The sequence below is a fragment of the Amyelois transitella genome, chromosome 17 (genome assembly GCF_032362555.1).
Source record: "Amyelois transitella isolate CPQ chromosome 17, ilAmyTran1.1, whole genome shotgun sequence".
NCBI classification, from domain to species: Eukaryota; Metazoa; Arthropoda; class Insecta; order Lepidoptera; family Pyralidae; genus Amyelois; species Amyelois transitella.
The window spans coordinates 7,344,045-7,360,004 of NC_083520.1; the positions used below are offsets into that span (position 1 = coordinate 7,344,045).

At 34.4% G+C, this 15,960-nt stretch overlaps 2 protein-coding genes across 2 annotated transcripts in view; one reads left to right on the forward strand and one right to left on the reverse strand.

Moving 5' to 3' along the window:
• LOC106134231 (uncharacterized) overlaps positions 1–10,313 on the reverse strand; it is a 163,465-nt gene extending 153,152 nt beyond the window's left edge. Inside the window, exon 1 of the mRNA XM_060948987.1 lies at positions 9,763–10,313. The gene's annotated coding sequence lies outside the window, so the exon portion shown is untranslated. The remainder of the gene's footprint in view (positions 1–9,762) is intronic.
• Positions 10,314–13,094: 2,781 nt separating this feature from the next.
• LOC106134256 (enhancer of split mbeta protein-like) lies at positions 13,095–14,442 on the forward strand. The gene has a single exon (XM_013334252.2). The coding sequence runs from the start codon at positions 13,145–13,147 to the stop codon at positions 13,913–13,915; it is 771 nt and encodes a 256-aa protein (XP_013189706.1). The 5' UTR covers positions 13,095–13,144; the 3' UTR covers positions 13,916–14,442.
• Positions 14,443–15,960: the final 1,518 nt, after the last annotated feature.

The following is a 15,960-nucleotide window of genomic DNA, read 5'->3' on the forward strand; positions in this document are numbered from 1 at the left end:
GTACCCCTATTTCTTAAGAGGAGGCCATTTCTTTGACTGTAAAAAAAAAATACTTTTGTGAAGAAAAAATTCTTCATTTGTTTTGGCTTAAGAAAGTGCTTGTTGATTTATACACCTGTAAGGTTACCTGGAAAAGATCGCTTCTAGTGAAAAGGTCGCCTTTTGCTACTATGTTTTTAAATACATGATTGTGAATTTTCTGTGATTCATTGTAGTACAATAAGTAGTTATTGCATTGTATTGTTGATTATACCTATACTCTCTAATATCCCAAACATTGTAATAAAATTTTTCATCAAAAATATATGTCATTTGTACAGTTTAAATAACGTTTCTTACCTTATAATACTTAATTAGTTTTCAATGAAGTATTTACGTATGAACCATCGAACGCATTTAAGTAGGTACTTACCTACGTTGTATACCAACTGGTTTCATGAGTCAACATGAGATATCTCTCGTGAATCCCTTTTATGGTGATATTAAAAAAACATTTTGTTGATCGTAATAATAACACAAAATCTTAAATTACGTCAGAAATTAAAAACAAATACAAAGAATAGATACATTAAATAATTTTTTCATAAAATTAAGGTTTACTTACATGGTATTTTTAACACATTTATTATAGGTATAAAATCATTATGACATAGTATTTTAAAATAACTATTGGACTTAGACCCGATTTAGAAATTTTATATTTTATATGTGCTGTGTGGTTCCTGGCACCAATACAAAAAAGAATAGGACTACTCCATCTCCTTCCTATGGATGTCTCTTTCCTAATGGGCTAGCAACCTGTCACTATTTGAATCTCAATTCTATCATTAAGCCAAATAGCTGAACGTGGCCATTCTGTCCTTTCAAGACAGTTGGCTCTGTCTACCTCGCAAAGGATATAGACGTGACCATATGTATATATGGATGTTATATTTAAATAAAAAAAATGAAATAAGAACATAGATTACCTAATAACTCGGCTTGCCTATGTCTTGCCTTAATTCTCGATAAGACTGAAAATATGAAATTAAACCTATTTTAAAACAAAGATATTACGTAACTCGGCAAATTACAGTAGGTACGTAATTTAAAGACAGGTGCAATTTCTTCTCTTAATGATGGCGAGTCACTCGTTAAGGCGATTTGATGATTTTTCGGTAATTATATCGAATTGTTCCATCATCGAGTATTGTACGTGCACGTTAATTGATTGGATTTAAAGGATGTTCATTTTAAGAAATAATAAATGTATAAAGAAACTTTATTCGTACCGGCGTTAGATTTATATTTTTCTACAAAAACATTTATTTCACTGAGTGAGTTTCAACGAAATAGATCGGCAAAAAAAAGGTAAAAGTTTTGCTTAACAATATAACGCCAAACAATATAAGTTCGCTAAACGCAAGGCTTATTCCTAAGAATTAGGCTCCTTGTTTTGTGTTTATTTGTTGTTTTTGTGAATAGCTAGCTTTTAGATAAGAATTTAGTGCCACTGACAAAAGAATACAGGTTATTCGAAAATTCCACAGCAAATATAGTTTTAACCGGCACGAAAGTTATACTATGTCCAGACTCTTAATATTACAAGAAGATAACGGGCAAAGAGTTAACAAACAAACTTACTTTCGCATTTATAATACTCGTTGGGATGAATTGAAAAAATACATCAATTCTCTCTTTCTCCAAACAATGTTACCTAATTTCACGAGCGAGATTTTTTTTAATACTAATTACCATCATTTACTTTACAATGTCTCTTAACGGTTGACCACCCAAACTATGAAGTAACAAGTGTAGTTAATTACTTTGATTCAGAAATTAATTAAAGTTTGATTGATTGTCGTTAAAAAACAATGTTCAGCTTTCGTTGTTGTGATGAATGGAAGCGAATGGTTGCGACAGTATCGGCAATCTGGTAGCTGCTCAGAGAATTAACACACGCTATTGATAAATACAGTTAGTTCATTAATAAATTAGTATGAATACCCGTGTTCGCTGTTGAAATCATCATTTAAAAATAAGTACTTGTTAGAAATTATTTTTAGAGTCGTATGTGTACTTTCTTTCGAAAATCATCAACCAAATAAAATTATAATAATTGTAACGCGCGTCACTAAGGCTTATTATAAGTTAGACTGAAATAATAATAGTTAAAATGTAATGAACATGCCGTCATTTCGATTATTTTAATTAAAAAAATAAGAATCCTTGCGAAATTACTCCAGCCTGTAGATAATTTTCTTTACCGTTTTCACGAATTGAAAGGAAATCGATGTTTATACTGACATTGTAAAATAGCGGTATAAATCTTGCTGAAGTATCGGATACAGCGCCGTTATAATCGATACCAATATAATTATATAACGATTAATCGCGTCGCTATTGATACTTACGATCAATATCCGGAACATAACGGTTTAATTTTGAAAGCTTTTAACACTTATATTTTATGAGTTTAAAATGGTTCCTAACTTTTAACATTAAAATTTGCCATATATTACCTACCTTCATTAAAAGATGGGACAAGATACATAGGTATGTAAATTACAATAATTTTCTAGTAATATTTTTTTTTGCAGTTATTACTATCTACCTAATATCTAGTTTCTAACACGTTAACATATAGGTATAAGAGATAAAATTTATAACTTTGTTAGTTTGTAAGGGCTAAAATCTAGAAATCACGATCTCGTTCACGAAAATTCTTGTATACCGTTAAAAAGTAGGTAGCCTATGTACTCCATGGGCAAAGCCGTGGTCGTACACTAGCACAATTTCAAATGAACGTATAAAGTTAATATGTATCAACGATCGCCAATCAAGAATTTATACATATAATCACGTCTTCATACCTTACGGGGCAGAGTCAAAAGTCTCGCAAACACTGAAAGTCCACGTTCAGCTGTACAGCTTCATGATGATGAATACGGCGGAATAAGTTAGATAATTTTAAACAGTGTCATTGTAAAATATGTAGATATCTCGTGACCGGAGGACTGGAAATTATCTGGCTCAGAGAATCAGGCATTGCCGTTCAAAATGTAGGTAAATGATGCCAGCCTTCTGACTACACTGCCATCGCAAGTTGATACTGTGCAGGGACTGTACAATTTGTAAATTTAACTTTAGTTTATTATCACCTCTCTTTATTAGGAGTTTAAGCTGATAAAAAAAAGACAAGAAAGGAGAACCATCGTCTTAGCGACTCAACAATAATAAAAGAAGGAAAAAATAAAAGAAATAGCCAAGTTATTACATGGCTATTTCTTCTTTTTTTTTAAGATTTTTTTTCTATTCACCCTTGTTTCTCCTCTTTATATTTATTTCGGATGACGTAAATACATAAAAACTTCAAAACAACTTTCTAGACTAATAATACAAAAGGTATCGCCTTACGATTAGAATGTGGCAGGTAAAAAAAAAGAAATAATATTATTTATATAATTTTCTTCATCCACCACTAAACTCATTAAATAATCTCAATCTAAATATAATATTAATTTAGTTTGTATATATATTTATATATATATATTATATATAGCCGTGTGGTTCCCGGCACCAATACAAAAAAGAATAGGACCACTCCATCTATTTCCCATGGATGTCGTAAAAGGCGACTTAGGGATAGGCTTACAAACTTGGGATTCTTTTTTAGGCGATGGGTTAGCAACCTGTCACTATTTCAATCTCAATTCTATCAATAAGCCAAATAGCTGAACGTGGCCATTCAGTCTTTTCGAGACTGTTGGCTCTGTCTGCCCCGCAAGGGATATAAACGTGACCACATGTAATTATGTTTATATATACACATACATACATTTCAATTCTATCATTAAGTCATACAGTTGAACATAGCCTATCAGTCTTTTCAAGACTGTTGGCTCTGCCTACCCCGCAAGCGATGTAGACGTGATTATATGTATGTTTGTAAGTACAGATTAACTTATGATTAAGTCTATTTAAGGCATGGGAAATGGATGCCACGTATTTCAAGCAAACATTATAAATTACTTAATGCATGATACTTACTTACATGTATAATATTTTCTGGTTTTTCAACAATTTGATTTGCTTTACAAGTGGAATGCAAAAACTCATTTGTGTACTGTATGGCATTAGTAACGGAACGTTTTTGCATGAACGCAATAAGTCACCTATGGATGATTAGGACATTTCTTATGTTCAATATGGCTATTCCCACATACCAAACACAGGTGTCAAACCGCCTAGAGGCCAATTTAAATCGCATTATGCTGATAACTCAATTGGTGTTGGAATATAAAGGTTTATAGACCTGTGAACTCTACGAGAAGTCGATTTCTGTTGCTGATGAATAATACTTAAAATCATCATTTAAGTTCATTCATCTATGTAGGTAAGTACTATCGTTAATTGTGTATATCATTCCTATGTTTTTCCTTACATTTCCTTACTTTAAATATGAGATAAATAAAAAATATTTATTTTCTTCTTATAAATAAATAAAGGATTTTTTTCTTTCGGTTTTATATAATATCTACATACAATACATTTTTTTTTATATTAGGTACACCGATTGAGATCAGAATTGCTTGTTAATAATGCGTAGTATTCTAACCAGTAGTACGTAATTACTCTCTTATTTTTTAAACATAATTAAAAAATTGGTATTTGATTTTTTATTTTACCCTTGCGACTATTAACTTGCAATCCTGCCAGTTCTGAACCTTCCAAAGCCGCAGAACAGTACCATCTCAACATAACTTATGGAAATGGCCTCCATTAGAGCTGATTTAAATGTTAGTGCTGCCCTGCCCAAGGGTGATTTGTCCAATAAAGTAATATAACCGCGGAGTCAAAGCGCAAAGACTTGGATAGGGATCGTTAGCAATTCTGTTTTTGTTATTAAAATATCATTAATGTTTGAGGGCTGTTCTGAAGCGCTTTTACAAGGTCATACTTCTACAGACCTACAAGTAAGGCTAGCTTGCAAATTTTTCACAATAACTTGAGTTTATTTAGTATGTTTATTTAGTTCTTGGTACCAAAATGATAATAAAAATATTCCAATATTTTTTTTAACGTAGTGTACTTCAACATTTTATTTATATTTACGACTCTGCACTTGCGATGCCCAAGGGCTCAATTAAGGTAGGTTTTGTTCTGCGACCAAAAATGTCATGTATTTCATCGGTTCCCCTACAGGCTTTCATAAAGTAGTCAACAGCCAGATACCCCTTGTTTACTGCCAATAAAAATAATAAAATGTTAATTACAGTTATAATACAACTTGCTTCAACATTTAAATGTTAAAGTTTAATTGGTAACTCTTACTGTGAGGGAAAACAATGTGAGGAATCCTGCACATTAAGGCAACTGAATGTGTTGCCATAATCCAATACGGGTAATGTTCCCCTGCAAAAGTTGCGGAGGTCAGATGGGAGGCGTTTCGTGTAAAAACCCGACGCACCCAATACACGACCCATAGTCAAGGGCATACCCCGGGCTCCTCTCCAGAGTGGTGAGAATATAACCGGGACCAAAGCTATGTAGAAGATTTAAATGCTTAACATAACTTTACGGATAAATAATTAAAATAAACAAGTTTCATTATTTTTTAAGAATATATATGTGAGTATCTTAATTCGTAATCCTTATTCATTCATAAATAAATAAATGCGGGACAGATTACACTGATTGAGTTAGCCTTGAAGTAAGTTCGAGACTTGTGTTACGAGATACTAACTCAACGACATACTTACTTATTTTACAATAAAAATATTGCCTAGATTCAAACCTGGGATCTCCGGTGTCCAATTTCAGCTAGTGGTAAACTTTAGTAATGGATGTCTAAGCAACTACTTGTATATATAAAAAATGTGGTAAAGCGGTAAAATTAAGTTTTTAAGGCTATCGACTTTATCTAACGATACCGGCCCCTTTAACCGCTCCATGCCTTTGGGTGGTGTTTTTCATCTTTGAGAAGATGATCCGAGGCCACCTCCGCCGTGGTTAGATAGCACGTCCACGCGGAAAAAATTCTGGTTAGTCGCCGCGCAAGATGATATGCAGGCCAACTGACCCTTACACTCAGAATGCCGAAGACTGGACGATCTAAATTCACTCAAAGGCCACAGCGAAAGCTTAGCAAACATATTTCCTTAATGCGCATACAGTGGCACGTGTCTGAAATGCGAATTGCATGCAATATGATATTTGTTTATATACTAGTAGTTAATGTTTTGCATAATCTTGCAGAGTCTGCGCGGGTCAAAGTATCAAGCAAATAGCAATATGTAGGTGAGGTGACTACTTAAATTTGCAATGTTTCTTTTAGAAAATGAACCTCATTTTTAGTAGGTATAATTTTCTTAGAGTCGATATTATTCCAATATTGGGACTAGGCTTAGCGCCGAATAGCCGGACGGATAGATGGATAGATAGATCCGTTGATGATGCTAGAATAGGAATAATAATAAGGGATAGGCTTATAAACTTAGGATTCTTCTTTTAGGCGACGGACTAGCAACCTTTCACTATTTGAATCTCAATTCTATCACTGAGCCAAACGGCTGAACGTGGACATTCAGTCTTTTAAGACTTTTGGCTCTTTCTACCCCGCAAGGGATAACGCAATTATTTGTTTGTATGCACGCAGCTGTCCTCGCATTAAAAATTATAGATAATATTTAATTAGGTACGTGTTCAGAGATTCCCGATAGGTATAATCATTCCCGAGAAAAAATCTGAAAATCCTCTCACTGCATATCTGCATACGAAAGATAAAAATATTGATTTAATTATGTAAGAACAGTAAAATACTTGATGCATAAGTCTTTTTAAATTTTTGTCTATGAGAAGATAAGTCCTATTCTATAGTGTTCCTGAAATCGTGCTAAATGAAAGTAATCTCTTATTTTTTATAACATCGTATAATGTTTCATAACAAATATCTCCACTGATTTCGCATCGAAAGCAAGGGGCGAATTTGACACCCGGCCGTGTCCATCCGTATATAACAGCTTTTTTCTAACGTGTACAGTTTCACACGTCTCCGTTAAATGACTACATAATCAAGCAGCAACATCCTGTATGATCCGTACTATCGATTCTCGATCGAAAATTAAATATAGAGATCGACTGACAAGATTGTATAAATGGCAGAATTTCATTATAGAATATATATAAAATATATCGGGAAAAAAATCGTTTGAATAATCTAAAAAAGGAGCCGAGATTATAACATGTTATATAACCAACGTAGAAATTTTTTTCTCTCTATCAAAAAAGCTTCAGACAGGAAAATTAATCTTAAAAGAAAAGAAGGAAATTTAAAAGCATCTACATCTTTATAATTGGTCTAATTTTAAAGAGATGGAAAGCTCGAAGTCAAGTTTTTATTCTGGTGTTTTTTTTTTTTGTTTAATGTTGGTTCGCTAAGTTTATATTTTTCCATACTTATATTTACTTCGTCCGTTCGTTCTACTTATAGTACCGTCACTAAATCGGTAGCATTAAAGTCATCGGATCATGTGCGCAATTAGTTTCGTGTTACATATATGGGAACCTTATCGTAGGCTCCGGACGCTCAAATCAACTTGACTTGGGCGAATCAAGAATGTCAAAAATGAAAATATTCTATTTTCATACAACTTATAATATTTTCATGTTTCTCCCTCACAAACTCTTGATTTTTATTGCGTTTCATTTATTTATTTACGTGCGGTTTGATATTATATACATCCATAATCCTTTTAATTCATTGGCTTTCAAGATTGACCTTATGTTTTTTTGCTTTAAACATACATAGATATATCAACAATTATTCGGCTCAATTCTGTATCGCCATAATATTCTCCAACGCAATACCATTTCTGCACATGCGAAAATCCAAAGTACATACGAGTGCGACAATGTCAACATTAGGTACAGACAATCACATAAAATGTAAACACGACTATGTTTGTACAACTTAGCGTCGCGGGCGGGGCGTGCCGTCCTGCCGTAGGAACGGACATTAAACAATTTCTGTGCTATTTTTCCGCTTAAGTGAGAGACGCTTAAGTTGACAAGCAGAAATCAAGATGACATAAGTATATAGGGAACGATTGGCCGATGAAAATAATATCCCTAGCCCCATAGGTACGTAAGTACCTACTACTTACCTACTTACCTACTTACATACATAGGTACTACTTACATACATACCTAAGTACTAGTACTTCTTTCGCTTCACGCTTTTCATGCAAGTTTAGCCAGGTCTTCCTCGATTTGATCAAGTTCATCTTAGTCTTCTTTTTCTACCGTCCCCATGCACACTCTCCTAGTCTTATGAGTATATTTAATTAATCAATCTATTTTCATTCAACCCTACTGCATTTATGTCAAATACCTACTTATAGCATCGGCATATGTGTATTATCATTTCACCTCATAGGTTATCTTCTACATCATGTCCATGGAATGTGTTTTTTAAAAATAACTTCTGATTGAAACTTATGTAAGTAATATAATCTAGTCTTTTATCCGGAGAGGTAGGCAGAGACTACTTATTTCAACTTATACTGATAAATTGGTATTTTATTAACAAAAATGGTTATTGGATATTATTACTTTTTATTGTCATATTTTACTTAAATTACTACTTACCTATTTAAGTAAGTACGAAAACAATATAAAAATGACACATTCTCACACGCCGATGATCATTAAACTTTTATTTCTCCTTCACATAAAAAATTAATTAAAGAGAATATCGTCCGTCAAATTTGTGTCATTAAAATTGATACATAATTACCTACTGTACGAAATATTCAATTACAAGTGACAAGTAGCTTTACCTAAAATAGTTATTTGTCACAAAATGTCAGAACACACCTGTTTATTTTAAACTTTATTTATCGATAAAATATTTTTCATATCAAGTGTTCTGAGTAAATATAAGAAGGTATGATGTTGATTTTTTATAGATTATACAAGTCAATAAAGCCACCGCGGCGGGTTCATTACACTCGAAATTTGACAAATATTAGGATTAATTTAAAGCATTACACTATCATTTTGAAAGGCGCAGTTAAAAAAAAAACATGACTTCTAGTCATTCTTTTCCGCCAGCCTTCTAGCGATTGGACATTGGTTAAAAAAAATATAAATAATTCCGATCACGTAAACTTCTATAATTATTGTGAAATTAAATTTTTTGAAAATTTATCCTTACCGGCGACACTAAAGAAATTCTCTTACTAATGAGGGTTGTGACTTTATCTTTATTATCAAAATAACTCTTAGAAGAATTTCCATAAAATGTTCATCCTCCTGACATTCGTCGCGACTGAATCCTCCCGGACAGGGTTCGCCGTTATTGTTATACAAATGGCAACTTCTGTTTTTATGCTTTGCTGGCTACTCGTACATAAATTAATTATGTCTTCGCCTTACTTTCTTTTATATGCATGGCATGTACCTACCTAGTAGTTGAGAATGAAGAATATTGAAAATCGAACCCTGATTAGAGTACTTAGGTATTTTGCATTACTTTTATAACATTGCGTCGTTACATAAAAAAAATACATACGTACATACATACATAAAGTCACGCCTCTTTCCCGGAGGGGTAGGCAGAGACTACCTCTCTCCACTTGCCACGATCTCTGCATACTTCCTTCGCTTCATCCACATTCATAACTCTCTTCATACAAGCTCGGCGGTTTCGGGTATAAAAAAAAATAGTCAGAAGAAAGCTGAAATACCTACTTTGATCAGGGTAACTTTGTAATTCCTTACGGCTTAAAAAGTAGACATTTGAAGAGTCTTCGACACCTAGCCGATATGGGAATCCTTCAAAAGCTGAGCGCCTCTTACGATAGACCGTGGGTGGAGCATTCCGTTTATTTTCACACCCATAGGTACCAATATACCTATATCATCAGTCCCACTTAAATTAACCCTTGTCATAAAAGATACGTGATAGAAAAACAAGGCGGTCTTGTCGCTCCCGGTCGTCATCACATCGACAAAGCGACCCACGCGCTAATGTATTCAACGCGGCGATTGATGAAGTATAAAATTTCTTAGTACCGTCTCACTCACAATGGAATTATGATAATTTATCGGTTGGCTTGTGCCGCGCGAGTGTGTGGGAACGCGCTCCGCACGGGCTTTCCCACGACCGCGGCTCGCGACGAAAAACGTAAGAGACTATACTGATAAACGCGTCGCTTACACCGTTCTCGTGTAGAGTGATTCTGTTAGGTGAGTGCTAAAAGGTAGTAAGTGCGAAGTGGCTAGCGTTCCGTTGGTCTTCGCGCGTCGCACAAAGACAAGTCGAGGTACTTACTTACTTACTTACGACGTTTTGCTTCGAAATGGTTCGAGACAGAATTGGAGTAAGTAGCGTCACGGCGCGGTCCGACCGCACAATGGGCTGGTATCGAGTCGGCTAGCGGTGCTGGGAACTAACTCACACCTTTGCAAGGTGATAGCCGTAGTTATTGTTTTTGACTAATGAGGATGAGGTTTTATTGAATCGATTGATAATTGCGCGTTATTGTTTGTTTGGTAGGTTTTATGAGTTAAAAATTCTTGATATTGAACTAGCCATTTACACGATTGTATACCTAAATAGGTTACATGAGATTTATATGGAAAATCTAAATATCTTTTAACAGCACATATTATTTCAAACGGCTTATAACTTTTAATTACCATTATTCAATAAAACAAATTCAAAACGTTAGAAATCAGTTACTTACTTAGGTATGTGTTAGATAACATTAAATTAACACACAGGCTGTGTGCCGCCGGCATAGTAAAAACGGACCATATCTTCCCGCTGGTATCATAAGAGGCTATTAAGGGATTAAGCGAGGGTTGAGCAGCAGCGCCTCCTACGCTGATATGACAACATAGTCCGAAACAATCGACACTGCGGTTTCCAACCCGCCTGCCTAGCGTGGTAAACAACCAAATTCTGGGGAGGCCTTAGTCCAACAGACGACTTATATAGGCTGTTAATATTTTAAGGGTAAAACATTTATATAAATTAAAACTTGTAACAAATCGTGAATATTATTATTTTAAACAAAAGGTTTTTTAAAAAAAGTTGGGAATGAAGAAAAAAAAGAAGGAAGTTAAAGCATAATTATTATCTTTAAAGTGCAACACAAAGAGTTAGTAGGACAACTAATATTGATAACGTAGATACTTACCCACTACGCAGGGTTTTTGCATTTGTCGTAGCGATTTCTATTCATCGTCACTTCGTTTCTGCGACTGCGATAACAACGAAGTCGCCCGTCGCCACCTTGACGCAACCATAGGGTTGTCACAACAGACTTACTAAAGGCAAATAATTTATTTTGGGCAAATTTATTCACACAAATATGATTTTGTTTGACTTATGATACTAACAGACATACCCCAATAGTCTTCAGACTTTTTCAAATTAAGTTGTTTGAACGCCCTTAATATATTATCAGAGTTAACATATTTAAATTTAAAGACAGATTTGATGGGAGTTGTGTTATTATTAAGATTATCTGACTGTATGATTAAGATTCAACTCGAAATTAACGCGGACGAAGTCGCGGGCAACAGCTAGTATGAAATAAAAATATAATATTTTTATTTCAATCCTAAGTCTCGAAAAAATTTCGACAGTAAAGAAATAAAAGTAAAATTTTCCGTGAATTGTTAAAATCTTTGCCACGTACCCACGAAAAGAACACAATGACTTATAATGCCGCGTAAAAAACCGTTTCTTTTTACTTTTGTTATCTATTGATCAACATTCCGACAGTGATTTAATAAGTCGCCACGAGTCTGCTATGACGTCATTGTCCGCGTGTAGGGCAATTCTGGGGGCTAAAATCTTTTAGGGGGAGCATCTTGATTCTAAGGGAGCGCGTGGGAACGTGCTAGCCGAGTGCCGTCTCAGCTGCCGGCGAACAGCTGGGCCGTCTTGCTGAGTAAGAATAATGATGGTAAAAATAATAAAAATAATTGTTTATTAAAGCCGTTGCAGAAAAAATATTCGTAGGAACATGAGAAAATAAAAAACGAAATATTTTTTGGAATTTATTTTATCAAAAAATTAGTTTAATAATTTTTTGAGAATGCAATATCTTACCTATATAAAGTGTTATTACTTTTAATTACGTACGTATACTAATTTTTAACAAACGCATTTTAAATTATTCATCACCTTTATTATTTTGTTCGTTTGTGAAAATTTAATGAAATTGGAAAGATATAAATTTAAAATATTAATATAAAAAATCTTACAACGCCCTTCGTGTTCAATACAACAATGCGTTCAGGATGCTGATGGGGCTGCCTCGCTTCTGTAGCGCATCAGGGATGTTCGCAGATGCACGTCTAGACTGCTTTTACGCAATTATGAGGAAGAGATGTGCGTCCTTGGTGCGCAGGGTGCGGGAGAGCAACAACAGCATCCTGCGCATGGTGGCGAGCAGGCTGGATGGCCCATTTGTCAACCATTGCTGCACTATTGCCGGGGGGATGGTGCAGAAATGGGCTGAACAGTAAAATTATATTAATGACATTTATGAACTTTATTAATATAATTTTATGAATTTTATTACTGTAATTTTATAAATTTAATTAATTACTATTAGTACTAACATAGCTTTAAGTTTACTAACATATTATGAGTCCTGGTTACTTAAATAAATACTATTTCATTCATTCATTCATTCATTAAAAAAATTATAAAAAGCTTGGTTTAAAAAAATTAAAATTCATACAATTATAACACAACTCATACAACATAATTCTGCAAAAAGAAAATATTTGAATTAATGTCATGACTACGTAAACCTCAATAATATAAACGGAATGTCTGATTATTTTTTACTATATTTTTGTGATTTAGGTACCTAATTTCATTTAACTTAATCATTGTAATATGAGGAAGTTATAAATTGATTACCCTTTAATTATAAGGTATACTTATCTAAATACAACCTTGTAGTAAAAATTTTAAAATACAATCATAAAAGGAATAAACATATTAAACATTTCGTAAAGCGCCACCCCTATTTTATTGCGGGCTGTTTGTTACAATCGGTGTGTAGGGACTTAAAACCGTGCGACAAGCGACCCGCACTTCATTCGTTCACAGACCGCCGCGCGCGCTGCACTAAAAATGATACTCACCAACCGCGCTATGTCGCCGTCACGGGGCGCTTTCCACTCGCCGCATGCGCAACCCGATGAAGAACCCGTCTCCAGAACATATCAATATAGAAAAGTTATGAAGCCAATGCTCGAAAGAAAACGGAGAGCCAGAATCAACCGATGCCTAGACGAACTCAAGGATTTGATGGTTACCGCACTCCAAGCTGAAGGTGAAAATGTCTCCAAGCTAGAAAAGGCCGATATTTTGGAACTCACGGTTCGACATCTACACAGTCTCAAAGAAAGGGGGCAGTTAGTGCTGAAACCGGAAATGTCATACGCGGAGCGATTCCGCGCAGGATTCACCCAGTGTGCTACGGAAGTGTCTCAATTTATTGCAAACGCTACGTTAGCAGCCAACGCGATGCAAAGACAAGGCCCCGTGGACCCTCAAGCTGGAGCTAGGCTGTTGCAACATTTAAGTAATTGTATTGGAAGACTGGAGAGTACTCAAATGACGAAACCACAATCGACACAGCCGTACGGCGTGGCTCGGCCGACACCTATCCAGCCTCAGCCACAACATGCGCAATCTCATCCACCAGTACCCCAACAAGCCGTGCCTTTGCAAAGGATATCACCGGCTATGTTACCAGAGCAAGGTTGTAAGAGGCCGTGGGAACCGCCCATGGACGCTCAAGCGGCGCTCGCGAAGCGTCAGTACGTGCCGCCTTCTCCGCCGGACAGCCCCGCCTTCAAAAGCGAGCCCACCCAGTCCATGGTCTGGAGGCCCTGGTGACCAAATAACATATCAATCACCTCCTTCGCGATCTCCGAAACTTTGTGATCAGTGTGACAGCATGTGTGATAATCGCAAACGTTATTTGTTTTGTTTCCTTGACGTTCCTTGAACCGATTTGTGTTGAAATCGTTGCATGAGTATTGCTTGTTGAATTTTGTTTGTTTAATTCATTAAATGAATGTTTTCGTTTTAGAGTAACAAGTTATTTCTTTAAATTCCTAACTTGAACGTCTTCCGCAACTGTTATAATTGTAGCATTTACTAAAACTTTTAATTACCATTGTAGTGTATAAGACGTGTAGGTTAAGAAGTGGTAGCAACTACAATTTAACTAGGTGTAGGTACTCTTAAGTGATATTTTATGTCAAGTGAAAAAATTGCATCCAATAAAGAGATATATGAACATTTACTATACCTACTGTGATAATTACATCGAACTTAAAGAATATATGATGAAAGTTCAAATCGTAAGACTATTGATTTTTTATAAAAAGATACAATAAATAAAAAAGAAAGTTAAATATCGATAAATCTTTGTTTTGTTAACCATTCCCTATTATTTACAAATATTTATTTTTATATTTATCAGAAAGTATTAATAAACGTAAACACAATACATACCTATATAGAGATTACTCATTTAAAAATAGAATTTATCATGTTTGTTATAATAACTAGTAATCGTAAGGTCTTGATCTGAAGTGACTTTTTAATTTTAATTCTTTGCAGTTAACTCTTTAATGAAGATTTGTACCTATTATTTACTTACGCGTTGTCTTATAATAGGCATATTATGATAATTGGAGTAATTCATGAAATATTCAGGAGATTTCTTGGTAAATGATTCTCACGCTGTCCGCCGACCGTAAGATTCATGCTTTGCCTCAAACGGTACTTTAAATAAATCGGCAAGCACAAAACAATTATATTACCTGCTTTGAATACCTGAGTTTAAAAGGGAATTTTCTTTCAAATAGTTAATTTTAGACACGTGTTTAACTTCTGGTTCCTATGTACTTATGAATAACTACTATACTAATCTAATACTAATACTACTTATAAATAATCACGTATTTATCCTTAGTGTCGAAAATGCATAAAAAGAGGAATGAGTGTGAAGGAAGCGAGAGAGGTCTGTAAGAATCGTAGCAAGTAGGAATCCATAGTCTCTGCCTACCCCAATGGGAAACAGCCGTAATGGTATGTATGTATGACAGAGTCAACAGTCTTGAAAAACCTGATAAGCCACGTTCAGATGTTTGCCTTAATGATAGAATTGGGTTTCAAATAGTGACAGGTCGCTAGCCCAACGCCTTAACGAAGAATCCCATGTATATAATGCCTATCCCTAGTAGCCATTTACGACATCCATGGGAAAGAGTCGGAGTGATCCTATTCTTTTTTCTATTGATGTTAACAACCGCACGGCTCTTTTATTTACCTATAAGGGAGATAGATAGATAGACTCTTTATTGCACCATAAGAAAAAGAAAAAACAGAAAATAAATACACAGGTAATAAGGTACAAAGGCGGACTTATAGCTAACGCAATCTCTTCCAGTCAACCTTAGGGTGGGAGGAAACTAAAAATATTAAGGTGAATTGGCGCAGTACGTTTAAAATAAAAAAATACAAAGCATAAATATACCTAAACCTAAATAAATACCTAACAAAATATATCCCTACCAATTAAATACATAATTATGACAACCTACAATTATGTACATGATATAATATAAATGATAAGTATAAATAAGAAAAATAAAGTTATTATAAAAGTATCTATATCATTTTTTCATATTTGTACACATTATATTATTATGAATGAATCTATCAATATCATGAATGTAATCGAAATCATTATTTTTTCAATTATGTTCAAACATAAAATAAATAAAATTTTCAGTATGTCGAAATTGGTTTACAGATAAGTATTTAAATTATTATATATATTGTACTTAAAAAATTGTTCTATAAAAAGAGTTGAACGAGTTAGTAGTTCATCCAAAATTAAATGTAACTGATAACTAAATATCAATACT